This window comes from Herpailurus yagouaroundi, unplaced genomic scaffold (genome assembly GCF_014898765.1).
Source record: "Herpailurus yagouaroundi ecotype Mexico unplaced genomic scaffold, PumYag 163, whole genome shotgun sequence".
Taxonomy (NCBI): domain Eukaryota; kingdom Metazoa; phylum Chordata; class Mammalia; order Carnivora; family Felidae; genus Herpailurus; species Herpailurus yagouaroundi.
Window position 1 is genome coordinate 58,410,130 of NW_024412404.1, and position 16,376 is coordinate 58,426,505.

Sequence of the window (16,376 nt, forward strand, 5' to 3'; positions counted from 1 at the left end):
AAGATGTAGGCTTTCATGATAGCCATATGTTAATATTTAGAATGAACAAAGAGTTCTGCCCCTATTATTCTGACAGGTTTTCAGGGCTGTGTTCTCACCTCACATTTGACTCTTGCTGCTGAAGCCGAGACCCTTCTCTGTAAATACGCAGGGGCTTAAACAGTTTTCTGAAGGGCTCCTCTCAGCTCCTTGATCTTGACATTGCCTCTCTGAAGCCGCCTTCTTCACCTTCCTGAGTGTCTCTTCTTCAGTCGTTCACAGAATGCCGTTTGTCATGGCTTCGGGTGGCTTTTGAGCACTTCCGCGGAATCGGGTTCAGTGACTTCACGGTGTCCTGCATGTTTTGCTAAATTTACGGCTGCCTCTGCACTTGGTGGCATCGTGCTCGCACCGACAGTCACTGAGAGACGAGCCAGACAGGCTCCCTTCCCTCTTTGAGGGGGGATTGAGGCTCCAAGGCATTGTTTCGTTGGCGGAACCCTCGTAACGCTGACCTTTGCTTCCTCTTCTAGAACCGTGTTGCCGTGACAACGTGGATGGTGGGGACCCTCTCCGAGGGATGGGGCAACTTGAAACATATCCTCTGCGAACCTCTTCACTTTCTGATTTTCCCGATTGCTGGGGGGAAGCCGAGTAGCTGCTGCTTGGCTCGTGGAAGCAGGCTTTGAAATTGGAGGGGTGTTGTTGAAGGCGTGGGCCACCATATTCATGGGCTCTTGGCAGAGGACCCACAGGAAAGTATATGTTGAGAGTGTCAGTCATAGAAACACCTGCTCATCCGCGGAGTGACTTTTGTTTTTTTAAACTTACTGGGTGTTGTGAATTATGTAACGGATCGCGATCATTTCCCTTTTTGCTTTGGCTGTTGGGAGACTGCAACTTATTCCAACAAGGGCTTCTGGAATAACCTTACCCCCTCTGGCTTTTCTACACCTTTTCTACCTGAGTTTCTTCTTCCTCCCTCCTTTCCTTTTCTTTCTTTCTTGAGTGAGGGGGAGCAGGGGAGGGGCAGAGAGAGAAGGAGAGAGAATCCCAAGCAGGTCTTACACTGCCAGCACGGAGTACTATGTGGGGCTCAAACCCACGAACTGTGAGATCATGACCTGAGCTGAAACCAAGAGTCGGACGCTTAACCAGCTGAGCCACCCAGGTGCCCCTCTTTTTTGCTGCCTTGAATTGGAAGCTTAAATCCTTTTTGAAATTAGGTAGAGCGGGCACCAGGGTGGCTCGGTCGGTTAAGCATCTGACTCTTGATTTCAGCTCAGGTCACGATCGCACGGTTTGTGAGTTTGAGTTCTGCATCCTGCTGGCTCTGTGCTAACAGTGCTGAGCCTGCTCGGGATCTTCTCTCTCTCCCTCTCTGTTCCCCCCTGCTTGTGTTCTCTCTCTGTTTCAAAATAAATAAACTTAAAAATAATTGTTTTTAAATTACGTAGGGTATATTTTCCAGAAAGTTTATCTCAGGAGCATCTCCTACAACTTCCATCTCAAAAGAGCTGAATGGATTTGGTAAAGGAAGAAAGGTGTATGAGGCTCTTATTTCGTTGTCTTGGATGTGCATTGTTTGCCACTAATTCCTTTCTCATGTGATGAGACTTCTTGGCACTAACTTAAGTTTTTCATAGCCCCCGAGGTTTCCCCCATCAGCCTGCCTTCCTTCTTGTAGGAATCAAAGATTAAAATTGCAACCTGCATTCTTCATTTAGAAACAAAAGTGAGTCCCCTCTCTCTTGACTGATTTCTAGCTCATTTTGGGTTGCCTCTTTGGGCATAACAGTAAAACCCACAGCCTCCATTTTCTGTCGTGACAGAACTGAAAGAATGTTCCCCATGAAGAGTAGTCTTGGGGACTTCTTTGTTTGGAAGGAACTCTGGAAGGTCTCATGTGGATATGGTGAAGATGGTGAGGAAGACATATAGTAGAGCAGCCCTTTCCAAGAAGAACGCGAGAGAACTTTCTGGAAGGGATGGGATTTTTTTTTTTTTTAACGTTTATTTATTTTTTTGGGACAGAGAGAGACAGAGCATGAACGGGGGAGGGGCAGAGAGAGAGGGAGACACAGAATCAGAAACAGGCTCCAGGCTCTGAGCCATCAGCCCAGAGCCCGACGCGGGGCTCGAACTCACGGACCGCGAGATCGTGACCTGGCTGAAGTCGGACGCTTAACCGACTGCGCCACCCAGGCGCCCCTGGAAAGGATGGGATTTTTACCTGAGCTTGCGCTTCAGCCCAAGAAAACCACTCAGGCTCCCGACGGTGAGCATGTGAGGTTGAATGTTGGAGTCTAGAAGATTGATAGAACCCATCAGTCTTCTCCCCCTTCTCTATTCATCAAACGATTGAAGACGTTTGCCAGAACCTTTGCCCATGCCCTCTGAGGTGTCACGCCGCATGGCTGTACGTAGGGCACACCGTGTGGCTGGAGAGCAGAGTGCAGGTGCAGACACACAGATAAAGTGGGATGGGACCAGGATGCACCAAGGCTCCCACCTGCCAGCAGTCGAGAGAAGTCTGAGGGCCGGCTGGGACTGACCCTTCCAGGAGCTGGCCCAGGGCTGCGGCTTGATACCTGGGAGGCATTGAGAGAGCTGGGGAAGGTGGGGAGGTCGCCTGCTCGGCAGCGAGGTCACAGGGAGGACCCTGGCCCTGCTCAAGTACAGGGTGGAGCGTGTCACAGGATCAAGGCCAGGATATGGAATTGGGACTTCTTCCCGAAGGCAGTGGTCAGCTTTGGGAGCAAGGTCGTGTGCCATCCAAGCTGTGTCTCCCACGCCCGGGGACGAGGATCCCGGATCTGTTGGAGCTGGTGGGGAATGTGCCAGCAGGGTGCCATTCGTGCCCGCACCTGGTCCTGTTTGCTGGCTGGATGTGCTGGTCTCGGGCTCACGTTCGCGTGTGGTCGCTGAACTTGGGCCACACGCAAGGGCTGAAATGGAATAGCTCCCAGCAACTGGAACCTTAGGGAGACGTCAGCAAGCACAGAGTGGTGTGACGTGGGTTGGACTTTGGGGGCCTCAGATGGAGGAGCAAGACGCAAGCAGGCAGTGGTAGTACGGTCAGAGCCGGCTCCCTAAAGAGAAGGTTCACGTGGTTTTGGGCAGCGGCCCGCAGCCCCCACCACGGTGTACTGGATGGCGGTGAAGGCCAGCAACTTGAAGAAACAGGACCTGGGCCTTCTCCATCTGTGTTTACATTCTTAGCGTTCCCCAGATGGAATTTTCTGTGATCTGACCTACTTTTCTTTAGCATGTGTGCTTGGGCTAATTAGCAGTGCAGGGGTCCATCGGTCCTGTTTGGAGAGCATGGCTGCTATGGCAACTGGAGACATCTCCGAGGTCGCAGGCGAAGGGAGAGCGGCCCAAGTTTGTTTCTCTTGCAGTCTCAGAGGTGTTTCAACTTGCTCCCCCACCTTGACTGTTGGCCCAGTGGGATTTAAAAGTCTCTAGCACATAGTTTATCTCTCAGGTACAGAGATTTGGCAGGTCGGCCGATCTTTCTGGTATGTGTCAGTAAGTAACTTGAGGACAGACTTGTCTTACTCAACGTTTATAGGCCAGGTACATGGCAAGGGTGTTAATATGTGTTGAATTGCTAATTGTTTTAGAAATCATGGGTGCATCCCTCGATTTATCCAGGTTTCGAGGGTGTCTTGGGGACATGAGTAGGAGGGTCGGCAGTGGGGCCGGTCGAAGGGGACTTAGCCTGCCAGCAGGGTCCCGGAATATGTGTGCGGTGATCCAGAGGCCCCAAGAGGGGCTGAGTTCACGGTTTCATTGCAGCCACTGCTAGAAGCTTCAGGGATCACTGGTTTGCTGTAGAGGGAGCACGCTGTGCCTGGGGCAGGGAAAAGCCTGGAGAACCAGCTGGGAATGAAGAGATGGGAAGGAAGGCAGCACCTCCAGAAGAAAGATCAGGAGTAAGCAGAGGGGAACCGTGCATGGCGTCTGTAGGCTCAGCTGCAGACAATAGCGTGGCCGGGTGGGTGCTCACTGCAGGTGTGGATAGCTGAGGGCGTGAGCGCTTGGAGTGCTAACCGCTGGCATTTTAGTAATTTCAGATGGAATCTGTGCTTTCTCGCTGTGCGAACCCACGATTTAACCTTTGCGGAACGATTTGGGGTGGGATGGGGTGAGGGAGGAAGGGGGGTGAGGCAGGAGTGGGGTGTAGGGGGTGGTGTCTGTGTTATATGCAGTTCTCGTGATAAACCATGACCCGGGGCTGGGTCTACAGAGCAATGACGCTGGGTCGGATGATGGCTCTGGGCTGCTGTTGTTTTGAGTTTCCTTGGTCTGGCTTGAATGGTTTGTGTATCTTTTCGCTTTTTTCTTTTAAGTTTGTTTATTTTTGAGAGAGAGAGAGAGAGAGAGAGAGCGCGCGCAGGAGGGGCAGACAGAGAGGGAGAGAGAGAATCCCAAGCAGGTTCTGCATTGCCTGCACGGAGCCTGACGTGGGGCTCAAACTCACGAACTGTGAGATCATGACCCGAACCGAAATCAGAGGGAGAGAGAGAGAGAGAGGTAGAGAGGGGAGCGTGAGCGCCTGAACAGCAGCAGGCCCTTGCGGCCCTTGTCCTCTGGAGTCGCTGTCCCTCCCCTGCTTTTTTTAGTTTGACGTTTTCTGTCCGCTGAATTACTAGGTAACCAGATTTGTTTTAATCATGTGCCAGCTGAGCGTCAAGAGGCCCTAAACGGAGATGTCAGAAGTTCTTCTGTAAGCACACAACACAAGACTTGTGACGTTTGGACTTCCGTGGCATCCACCTCACCGGTGCCCACATCGTATTTGTTTTTCCCCGTGTTCTTGGTGGCGTTTTTTGGCATCACTAAGTCGGTGGCAGCCTGCTAAGTGAAGTGTCACTGTGTCATGACATTTGAGTTGTTGGGATTCTACATAAGAGGATCTCATTTTATCGCCTCCTTATTTCCTTAAGGGCACTCGTTTAGAGGAAGATGCTTCTCGTCAAGAAGGAAAGAAAGTTAACACTGCCCAGCACCAGTTAGGGGCCTGGTCCTGGGACCCTATATATATACACACACATACATAAAATTTTCTTTAATTTCCCAATACCTTGCAAAGCCCACACTTTCCCTCTTCTGCCAGCTGAGGAAGCAGGGCTCAGGATGGTTAAGGGGTTGGCTGCAGCCTATACCGCAAATGAAGAAGATGCCAGGCTTTGAATTCTGGTCTCATTTCAAAGGACTCTCCTGTTATTGTGGCAAACCCTCACCTGCTGAGGGTGAGGACCTTTGGATGGTTCTCTGCTTTCACGTGTCGTGAACCAAAAAGCTGATGAGTTCTGACTGTGGTTCTTCATTTTTGTAGCGCTGAGTTTGGCTAAAGCCCATCCCTTGGTGCCCAGGGAAGGGGTCGCTTTCCTCAAAATCTTGTCTAGGTTAGTGCTTATGAAATTTTTCAGCTCCAAGCAGTAAGGTTGCTTGGACTCCCAAGTGTACATGGGGCCCAAGAGATCTGCTTTCTGGCGGGAAACAAACCCTCAGGGTACCGGAGGCGAGCAAATCGTGGGGTCTTTGCCCCTAGATGCCACCCTGCGCCCACAGTGAGTGACGACTGCCCAGGACGTGCTTTCCAGAGCAAGCCTCATCGGGCCACCCAGACAGTTACCCTGCCTGCGAGATTGACATTAGCTGCCTTCATCGAAACGCAAAAGTAAACCTCCTCCGGGTTTCCTGCAAATTTCATGTTGTTCTGGGAAACAGTTTTGATTCTCTGGCGTTTTGTTTGACAATAATCTTAAGCAGGCACAGGAGAAAGCCGATCGGCCACGAAGTCTAGAACTATCCTGACGTTGTGAGCGGCAACCTCAAAAGTCCCTGGCCAAACATCCTTGCCACAGCTTCAGAAAACACTCAGGGTATTGGAGGAAATTTCTAAATGCTTTGAGCAGTTCTGTGTTCATTTTATTTTTCTTTTGGCCACAGTTTAGATGCATTTTAAGCTTACTGTGCCATGGGGTGAAGACATGCCGGGAAAGTGTAGAAGGGTTTTCAGCTTATCCTCAGGGGCTCGCTTTAATTCGGTTGCCAGCCTGTGTTTGGAGCGCACAGTGCAGTTGCATTGAAAGTAGAGCCGGGGCAAATGGTCAGGCTCCCAGGAGTGCCCCAAACTTTCGAACCTGTGAGAGATGGAACCCTTCTCTAGTAGCTTTTGGTGAGAAGGTCCCGGAGCCCAAGCCTTGAGACTTTCTGAGCTAGCTGGAGCCAGGCGGGGGACCTGGCAAGCTGGGCATTGTTGCCCTAGCCAGGGCGGGGGCCGCGGTGATGGGGTGTGTTTGGAATCACAGAGTTGGGCCCTTTGGTTGTAGGTCACAGCAGGCTGTCTTTTCCCTGGTCACCCTGTGGCTTTCAGGGCTTGACTCGGGCCTGTCAGCTTGCCTGGCCTCTGGTTAGGGGGAGCACCTGCTCAGGGCTTCTCCGTGGAGAACTCACCTGGTGGCCAAAGGTGGGGTTGCAGACCTTGTGGCAGGCCGTGGGCTTCTTTCTCTCCACCTTGCCCACCCCCTACCAATTGTGTGAGCGAATCGGAGGCCGGACCGGACCGGGTTGCCTGTGAGCAGGGAGCCAGGCGCTGGGATCTCCCTAGTACAAGCCTCATCGGGCTCCGGGTCTGGCCACCGGCCTTAAGGAGGCAGAAGGGGACAGTTGGAAAACCGCACACATCTTGCACATTTCCCGCCGCAGCCTGTTTACCTGCCCCCTCTCCCTCCACACACACTGGTGCGAGGAAAGTCTATTCCCCTCCTTCTGGAGGGATGAGCCAGCCGGGGGGCGGGGTGGGGGGGGGCGGTGGAGAATACCCCTACTTCTCCCTGCGGTCAGCTCGGCGGAGACCACCACGCCCCTCCCTCCTTGGGGCCCCGGGCTCCCCAGCCCGCAGTGTATTTGCATTTCAAAGCCACACAATGCGGTCGGTCGGGGCGAGGCAGGGGAGGCTGGGGGAGGCGGCGCGCACGCAGAGGGAGGGTCTTCGCGCTCCCTCCCCCGGCCCCGTTTCCGGAGCCTGCGCCGGAGCTTTGTGAAGATGCAGGCGTCGGGGCCGCTCGGCGATGATGACATCACCGTGTCACACACCGAAGCCGGGCTGCCGGGGGGTTTAGGAGCAGCTCCACTCGGACCACACCGGCGCTCACGCTCACACTCGCGCGCCCCGGGCAGAGTCGCGCGCGCCGGCCACACTCGCGCACACTCTTAGGCGCGCGCCGGACACACTCGCGCGCACACTTCCGCGGCGCTCGCTCCCCGGGCTCCGGCTTCGGCCCTAAGCCGCAGCTCCCCGCCGCCGCCGCCGCCGCCACCGCCACGGATGCCAGCAGCTGCTCCCATCTGCAGTGCAGCAGCCCCGGCCGCCGGCCGGTCCGTCCCGGCTCCCGGCTGGAGGAATCGCGCCAGGACGCTGGCCCCGCTCGCGGCTAGTCTGCTCGCCAGGGCGCAGCGAGGATGGGAGGGTCGCAGTCCCTGCAGCCAGTCCCAACCAGCGACCCGAACCTGGAGGCTTCCGAGGCAATGTAAGTGCTCCGCGGGGCCGCCCGGAGGGCCCCCCCCCCCACCCGGGAGGAGGAGAGGCTGCCTGGGCTTTGTTAGTGTCGCCTCTCCAGATGCCCGTGCAGCCTGGAGCCCGGGCTGGCCCAGGGTTCTCGGCAGCCTTACATGGCTTTGCCTGGTGGCTGCTCCTTTTAGCATTTAGTCCTCCCTCTGGAATGAGCGTCTGGCAGCCCTAGGACTGCCCCCGCCTGCCCCCCACCCGGCAGAAATGACCCTCTGGCATTCGATTTCAGTTGTTCAGCGGCCCAGTGCATGTTCCGGGGCTCCTGCCATGAGCATCTTAACTCTGCACCCCCAGCACAGTGGTATTTCCTGCAACGGAACAGCCGGGCATCAACAAGGACCTCTTGGGAAGAACCCTTGAGCGTGGCAGCTTGGTGCCCATGGAGACAGACCAGTTTAGGGGCAGCCAGTCGGCTGGCCAGGCAGATGGTGTGGATCATGGCTGGTAGACATTCAGTCCTGTTAGCTTAAGCATCCGTATACTCACTCTGGTGAGCATTGTGGAGGACAAGGCTGCTTGCTATTATTAGTCAAGCCAGAGGAAGTCTTGTCATTGGTCCATTGGTCAAGGCAGGGTTTGACTGCTTTGATTCAGGAATCCAATCTTTTCTCCAAACCACAGAGCTGATGTGCTCAGAAGAGGCCTTTATCCTGGAATCCTTAGTATTGCCATTTCTGTATGGTCGTATCCATTTCCTTCCCAGGCATGTCAGGAGGATGGGGCTTATTGGGTAGATCTGGCTGCCGGGCACATTTCAGCAGGTCAGGCCAGCATCCGAGGTGGGCCTCCACATCCCAGGCTTACCTGCTCTACTTTCCCGAAAAGAAGAATGTGTTTCAGAAAAGAGTATTTTCTGGGCATCTGGGGGTGGGGCGGTAGGTAAAGTGATTGCTTCCTGAGAGCCACTGATGTGTAGATTAAAAGATTAGCAGGGATTGGTCTGGGTATTGTAGTAGGGACAGGGTGCCATGTGGGGCTTCCTCACTGGTCCCCACGCCTGGGCTTCAATGAGGAGCTAGCTCAGCGCGGTGATGTAATGCTAGGCTGAGCCTCATGGTTTTCTAAGGCCCCGTCTCTTTAGCAGTGAACCATACTTAGGAGCAGGTGTGCACTGATCATTTGTCTTCCTCCTTGTAGCTTGGGAAAGCGTCATCTTACAACAGGAGGCACGTCAAGCTGGAGACTTTTTTTTTCTTTTTTTAATGCTGTGAGCCTTGTACTACGCCTACCCTGTTTTTTGTCCCTGTGTCGTATTGTTAGATGCTTGGAAATACGTATCACCAGAAAAAACTGCAGCCTAGGCAGAAGAGAACAACTTCAACCTATTTTTTAAAAGTCTGTGAACTGGAAATCAGTTCATCAGTGCTAATCACTAACTAATTGGTATCAGGACTCACGCCTGTCAAAGAGCGTAAGAGGCTTGGAAAAGACAATGTGACCGCACGCTTGGGAAAATATGCGCCTCAGCCATTGGAAATTCAGCTCACCGGTCCCCAACATCCCCGCCCTCTTTCCCCGTTGAGTTAGTAAATGACCAGTATTCTGTTGGCTGAGGGCTGAGTTTGGGGAGGTTCAATTAGGCAGAAGCTGCCTTTTGGATAAGGCCCCTACAGGTTGGTTCTGCCCTGTGGGGATAGTGGCGTTTGGGTAAAACTCCAGGCTGATCGGCCACATTGTGCTGAAGTCTGCTTATCAATATTGCATGGTTGAGTTCGTTCCCATGGGCCAGCCTGAGGCATCTCTCCCCGGAACTGCTACTTCTGCAGTCTCTAAATGGAGATCTTGAGGATAGTACGGATACTCATTCACAGATCCCACCCTGCACCCCCTACCCTTTTTTTTGTTTTTAAAAATGAAGAGAGGGGACATAGTTGGGGCTGGTACCATTCCCAACAGTTATTTTTCTCTAAAACCCCATCTCTGCTGTCTGAATAATGAGGGGCTATTTTGCTACTGCCGAGTTGCTCGTTTCCAGTCTAGAGGTTTTAAGAAGTGTGTTAAGGGAGCGCCCCTCTTCCGTACAGGCACAAGCCTTGCACGATGGTGTGTATTTCCCTGCGCCTCAAAACGCACGCACAAGACAGTGCGGCACATGGTCCGTGGCGAAGAAGCTGCTGCTGCTGCTGTCGGGGTTGCTGGGGTGGAGGTGAACTTGGGGTGGACTTCTGCTGTAAGACCGTCCGTGACAACCGGAATCTAGAGTAACCCTTTGTCTGTTTTTCTCTGCCGAAAGATGGGCCGAGTTGGGCACCCCCGCGGAAGAGTGAAACCAAAAGACAGAGGGAGGCAGGATGAGGTGGAAATGCCTGCAGGAATTTTTTTAGCTTCAGGATTTCTTTCTTGCCTTCTGCTTTCAGGTGCGGGGTGCCTTTGGGCAGCGTTTGTAGCCCTGCCTGGTAGCTTCACGCTGTACAGAGTGCGGTAGGGTACGCAGGTGGGGGGTGGGGGGTGGGGTAAGATCCAGAGTCCTGGATCTCCCTCTTGGCTGGTAGAAACTTAAATCCTGGAGGGGCAGGAGGGCATGTGGGGCTGGGAGCCGGGGCGGGCAGGGGAGGCTCAAGCATCGACCCTTCCCTTGCTCCTCCCAGGGTGGTCCCCAAACTGCTGCATCGCCTTCTCCGAGGGGCTTGTTAACAAATGCACAGCCCCAGGCCCCTCCCCAGACCAGCCGAATCAGACTCTCCATTTGAGCCAGAGATCTGTCGAGATGCCCGCTGAGCTGTCGACGAGAAAGTTTGAGAAGCCCTGAGCTAGCTCAGTGTCTCCATCCTGGTCGGTGAGGAAGTCTGGCCACTTCTCTGGCTGCTTCTTTCCTGTGTGGGAAAGAAGTTCCGGTAGCAACAGCGGCCACTGTTTCCAAACAGAACAGGGGAAGCTGGGAGAGGAGAAATCTGCCGCAGAAAACACTCGCTAACCAGCACAGCCACGCTGGGAAGTGCAGGGAAAGGACAGGAAGTGCTACAGTTAAGTGTGGTCTCGGCTATTGATCAGACTTGCTTGTTCCTGCCTGTGCCTTCCTCCCGCGGCGGCGGCCCCTTGTGGCCCTGCTGCTGCTGTTGAACGAAGTGGCACGAAGTCCTTTATCTTATGTTTAATTGGAGCTCCCACCCCCACCCCGTTCCGGGGGCTCCCGATCAGCTAGGGGGACCCATGCCCCCGTAGAGCAAAGTAGAAAGGCCAGGCTGGGTGGAGAGGGGCAGGATGGTGGCATATTCATCATGGAGGTTTTCTGCTCCCACCAAGAGAAGGACGTGGCATCTGCCGGAAGGAGAGAACTGGATTGGGAGCACCCTGGGGGAAAGCTGATGGGCTTGGGCCGGGATTTGACAAGCAGGTGGGGACAAGACTGATAGTTGAGAGAGTGGCCGAGGCCAGAGACTGGATCTGCCCCGCCTGCCTCGAGGGTTTCTCCAGTCTGAGTCTGTAAAGACTCAGAAGACGAAAGCACCCGGCCGTGGCCAAAGTGGGTACACTGTGTGCCTGAAGTTTGCCGGCGTTTCAGTAGCTCAGAAGGCCAGAAAGGGCTGCTGGGGCTGCTGGTAGGCATCTGTCTGACTGGAGGCCTCACCGGATCTCTTTCAAAGCCTCGTTTCTCGAGGTGACCCTTGGCTAAGTCATTGCCTCACGCGACCGCATCCCTGATGTGGGCTGCAGACAGCTTCTCGGTTCCAGGAAGCCGATTGCACTTTGGATATTATCGTTGGACAGAATCAGTTGAGTTTTGTGCCCCCTAAAATGGAATGAGCTCCAAAGTTAGCTGTACAGTGGGAGTTGCCTGAGTCCCGAGGGAACCTCTTGGGTGCTGTCTTGATTCAGGTTGCTATGACAAAATACCACAGATCGGGGAGCTTAAGCAACAGACGTTTGTCTCCAGACAGTTCTGGAGGCTGCAAGTCCCACATCAGGGTGCTGGCAGATTTGGGGTCTGATGAGGACCCACTTCCAGGTTTAGAGGTGGTTGTCTTCTCCATGCATCCCTGGCCATAGAAGAGAAAGCAGAGATTTGATCCTTTTGGGGGGGGGGGGAGGGGAGGGGAAGAGAGAGAGAGAGAGGGAGGAGGACGGAGAAGGGAGTATGGGGGTGGGAAGGAGAAAAGAGAGAGAGATGTGTCTTCATTTTTTTAAAAACGTTTATTTATGTTAGAGAGAGAGAGAGAGAAAGCACACACGAGCAGGGGCAGCGTAGAGAGAGAGGGAGAGAGAGAAGCCCAAGCAGGCTCCACTCTGTCAGTGCAGAGCCTGATGCGGGGCTCGAACTCATGAACCACGAGATCACGACCTGAGCCAAAATCAAGAGTCAGACGCTTAACCGACTAAGCCACCCAGTCGCCCTTGTGTCTTCTTTTAAGGGCACTGATACCATCCACGAGAGCTCCACCCTCATGGCCTAATTTCTTCCCAAAGGCCCTACCTTCAGATATCACTGCCCCGGGGGTTAGAGTTTCAACATACAGATTTTGGGGGGACACAAACATTGAGGGCGAAAGCAAGCGCTTTTCCTCCGCCATCATTCCTCGGTATCTCCAGCATGGCCCCTGCGGTCCTTTACTGCTTTCTCTATGGGACTTACTTGCAGGCTTTCGCTAAGGTGAGCTGAAGGCAGGAACCTTCCGGGGCCCTCCAGAGAGCTGCCAGTTGTCCAGGGAGTCATGCCATCCCTTTCTGCTGGGGCAGTGGGATGGAGCGCCCAGTCGTTACAGGGTGAGCAGACATGGCTGGCATACTTACCGGGTGAGTATGGGTACGTGTTACATCTGGGTCAGTGGAGTCCGGGCCACTCTCTCCCCATAGGCCCTGTGCCCCCATCCCCCTGTTTCTTTCCACCATCTGTGGCCTGTATTTTCTGTGGCTGTATCTTTGGTTGCCTAGGACCTACTTTAGCCTGACATCTGATTGGCTGTTCTTGCCAGATGGATTGCCCAGCGTTCCTGGGTGAGCAAAGGATATTGAATAATTCCATCCTTTCCCCCTTAAGATTGATGACGAGGACTTAGGCATTGGAAACAGTGGCTCCGTGAAAACCAATTGTTCATGGACTAATGCTTGTGTTTCAGATTGGACAGGAAGGAGTCTGGGGAGGACCGGTTGGCCACAAAGAGCTGGCTTAGTCAGAACTGCTCATACACACCCATCCCGCGTCGGAAGCAGTGGCTCAGATGAACCCTGGTTCCGTTTATATTTACAGATTCCCTTTAGCCGTTGTTTCTGGAGAGCAGTTGTGTGCTGTTTGCGTCGCCAGATGTGGAAACGTATCTGGATTTTGCAGCGTGAAAGCCAAGAGTGCAAAGTTCTGCGGCCCTGAGTAGACTAGATTTAGCAGAAACTTCTGTGTTCTGGATGTTTTCCATTGTGGAAATATGTGGCATCCATTAATCCTATGAGGCAGGCACTTCCAGCCCCGTTTTAGAGGTGAGGAAACTGAGGCCTCTGGATGGCTTACAGCAAGGGCTCAGCAAACATTTTCCATAAAGGGCTGGGTAGTAAGTATTTTAGACTTTGCAGGCCATATGGTCTTTGTTGCAAGAACTCAGCTCTGCTGTTCAAGTGTGAAAGCAGTCCTAGACAATTAGGAAAACCGGTGTTCCAGTAAAGCTTTACTTACAAAAACAGGCGGTGGGTTGTAGCGGGCCGACCCCCTGGTCACACAGCTGGCCAGGACAGCGCTGGGATCCGTGCCCCCTACCTTCACGACTGTTTATGAGCACAGGGGTCCTCCGGTCTTTGGCCTGGGCCGCGTGCTTTGTCTCTCTGTGCTCTCTGCAAGCTGTCGCATGGGCTTAAATACTGTCACGTACTGAGAACCCCCTGGCTGATGCCCTTCCCCTTTCTCCGAGCACCCTGCTTGCCCAGCTGCTCACTTCGTATCTCTCAGGTTTCTGAGGGAGGACCCAGGCTTAATGTGTCCCAAACTGAACCGATGGCCTTCCTCCTCTCACACACAAAAAAATCTATATACGAACCGACCCAGTCCCAGCCCAGCTCCCCATATCAGCACGTGGCACCCCATCCAGCCAGCTGCTGCACCCAGAAAGTCTGGTTTCCTTCTCTTCCCGCTCCTTCCTTCTTCCTTAAACAGACCGATCAGGGCCCTTCCCCCTGTCTGCTTCCCACTGGTTTCCGCCTGAAGTCCCACCTTCCCTGTGGGGGCCTGCGGGTCTGGCCTCCCACCTCCCCTTGGCAGCTGTTCTTCGGCCACACTGGTCACCTGTCAGCTCTTTGAACGTGCAGTGCTCAAGTGCCTCAGAGCCTTTGCACGTGCTATGGGTCGTCCAGAAGGCATTCCGCACTGTGCCAGCCTGGCGGATACCATCTCCAGCTTCAAATCTTGACAGCTTTTCCTGCCGTTACTCTCCAGCACTGTCCAATAGAACCTTCTGGGATGATGGAAAGTTCTGTCATCTGCATTTCCCAGTATGATAGCCACCTAGCCCCTGTGGCTGTTGAGCACTTGAAGTGTGGATAGTGCATGCAAGCAATTGCATTTTATTTTATTTTGAATCTATTGTTGTTTAAGCTTATTTATTTATTTATTTTGGGGAGGAGGGGCAGAGAGAGGGAGAGAGAGAGAGAAACCCAAGCAGGCTCCGTGCTGTCAGCACAGAGCTCGACGTGCGGTCTGATCTCATGAACTGTGAGATCATAACCCGAGCTGAAATCAGAAGTCAGATAATTAACCGACTGCCCCACCCAGGCACCCCCAAGAAATTGAATGTTATCTATCTATCTATCTATCTATTTATTTATTTATTTTTAATTTTTTTAATGTTTATTTATTTTTGAGACAGAAAATGCCCTGGGCTGTGCAGAGAGGAAGGCTATGTTCCCACTGCCACACTTTTTCCAAAGTCCTTGCTGGCTCCTTTCTTGTACCGCGTCTCCCTGGACATAGTCCAGCTAATCAGGTCCCCACTGCGTTCCGTTCTTTGCATCTTGGACCTAGATAGGCTTGGGAGGGCGTGCTTAACGGATCTGGGAAGGCCCCTGGTGTCCCCAGCAGCGAGGTTGGGCTCTGCTTTTCAGGCTTCAGAGAGAGAGACAGAGCACCAGTGGGGTAGGGTAGAGAGACAGGGAGACACAGAATCCGAAGCAGGCTCTATGAGCTGTCAGCACAGAGCCCGACGCGGGGCTCGAACTCAACAAGCTGTGAGATCGCGACGTGAGCTGAAGTCAGACATTCAACCGCCTGAGCCACCCAGGGGCCCCAAGAAATTGAATTTTGGATTTTAATTAAAATAGTCACACATGGCAAGAGGCGATTGATTGTATTGAACACCGCAGCTCTATATCATTCTGTTGTATGAGTTCTTCATAATGCTCTGCAAAATATATAGTTATTGATTTGTCTCTTGTTTTTATTTAAAAACCTTTTTTTGGGGCGCCTGGGTGGCGCAGTTGGTTAAGCGTCCGACTTCAGCCAGGTCACGATCTCGTGGTCCTTGAGTTCGAGCCCCGCGTCAGGCTCTGGGCTGATGGCTCAGAGCCTGGAGCCTGTTTCCGATTCTGTGTCTCCCTGTCTCTCTGCCCCTCCCCCGTTCATGCTCTGTCTCTCTCTGTCCCAAAAATAAATAAACATTGAAAAAAAAAAAAACTTTTTTTTAACGTTTATTTTTCAAAGAGAGGCAGAGTGTGAGTGGGAGAGGGGCAGAGAGAGAGGGAGACACAGAATCTGAAGCAGGTTCTAGGCTCCGAGCTGTCAGCACAGAGCCCGATGCAGGGCTCACTCTCATGAACCGTGAGATCATGACCTGAGCCGAAACCAAGACTTGGACACCTAACTGACTGAGCCACCCAGGTTACCTTGATTGGTCTCTTTGAACTGTTCTCATCGGAGTGGAAGCAACCTAAGGGCGTTGTATTTATTGTGCTTGTCCCCAGTATCTAGCACAGTGCTGAGCATGTAGTACGCACTCAGTAAATAGCTTGTTGAATGAATAAATGCGTGAAGAAATGGATAGTCTTACTGGCAGAAACAATCCTAGGCACGTCTGCTCCACACTGAGCTGTGTTGAGGGGCCCTGCAGCCGGGGACTTGGAGGGGCAGGAGAGGCTTGGCTCGACCTCGGGTGTTAAGGTTCTGCGGGCCCCACGTGAGGACGGGACCCACTGCCACGAGGATGGCCGGTTTAGTGCTCTGCCTGCCTGTCTCCCCTACGTGACTCCGCCTCGATGCCCTTGCCCAGAGCATCCCAAGCAAGTGCACTGCAGGCTGCAGCGGATGGCAGGTCACCCAGTGACCGGTCATGGTCCTGCTGTCTCCCCCTCTCTCCTCCTGGATGGTTTGCTCTTCTTAGAGGACTGTGCACTCAGCCCTCTCCGTCCTGCCGCGTCTTTTGGCCGTGGCTTAGCTGGTGTCTCTTGCCTGCCTTCCTCTCCATCCACCTGAGGACGCTGCTCCTCCTGGAGGGGGGAGGGGGACAGGGCGGCTGCTGCCTGAGCTGCAGAGGCTTACAAGGAGGCTGGGGGGCAGCAGCGCATTACCTTTGCTTCTGCCTTCTTCGCCCTTGCAAAGGCGAGCAGCTGCCGGGGCCAGGAAGGTGCATGCCCCCACCCCCGGCCTCGCCACTGTGAAGTAAAGAACGCTTTGGGGCGGTGGGCTTCTCAGAGCTCTTTTTGCACCTGCCAGCGCTCCTTACTTAGAACGGTTGTTTCTGGGTTGGCCGCTTCCATGGTTTACTCTGCTTTGTCCTTAAATGGAAGCAGCAGCAGCCTCTGGCTCTGGGCAGAGCATTGGGAGCTGGAGGTGGGGGCAGGGGTGGGGGGTAGGGGTAGGGGTGGGGGCTGGGGGTGGGGGCTGGGGGTAGGGAGGTAGAGG

The 16,376-nt window shown here is 53.7% G+C and overlaps 1 protein-coding gene across 14 annotated transcripts in view; it reads left to right on the top strand.

The window, feature by feature from the left end:
- Positions 1 to 16,376, top strand: part of TACC2 (transforming acidic coiled-coil containing protein 2) — a 215,030-nt gene that overhangs the window by 124,523 nt on the left and 74,131 nt on the right. The window contains exon 1 of one of the 14 annotated variants that reach the window (XM_040486659.1): positions 7,031 to 7,523. The exons of 12 other annotated variants lie outside the window; for them this stretch is intronic. In XM_040486659.1, coding sequence (XP_040342593.1) covers positions 7,456 to 7,523 — 68 coding nt within the window. In that variant the 5' untranslated portion in view covers positions 7,031 to 7,455. Of the gene's footprint in view, positions 1 to 7,030; positions 7,524 to 16,376 lie in introns of those variants that run through there. One more of the 14 variants, XM_040486660.1, reaches the window with a different exon arrangement.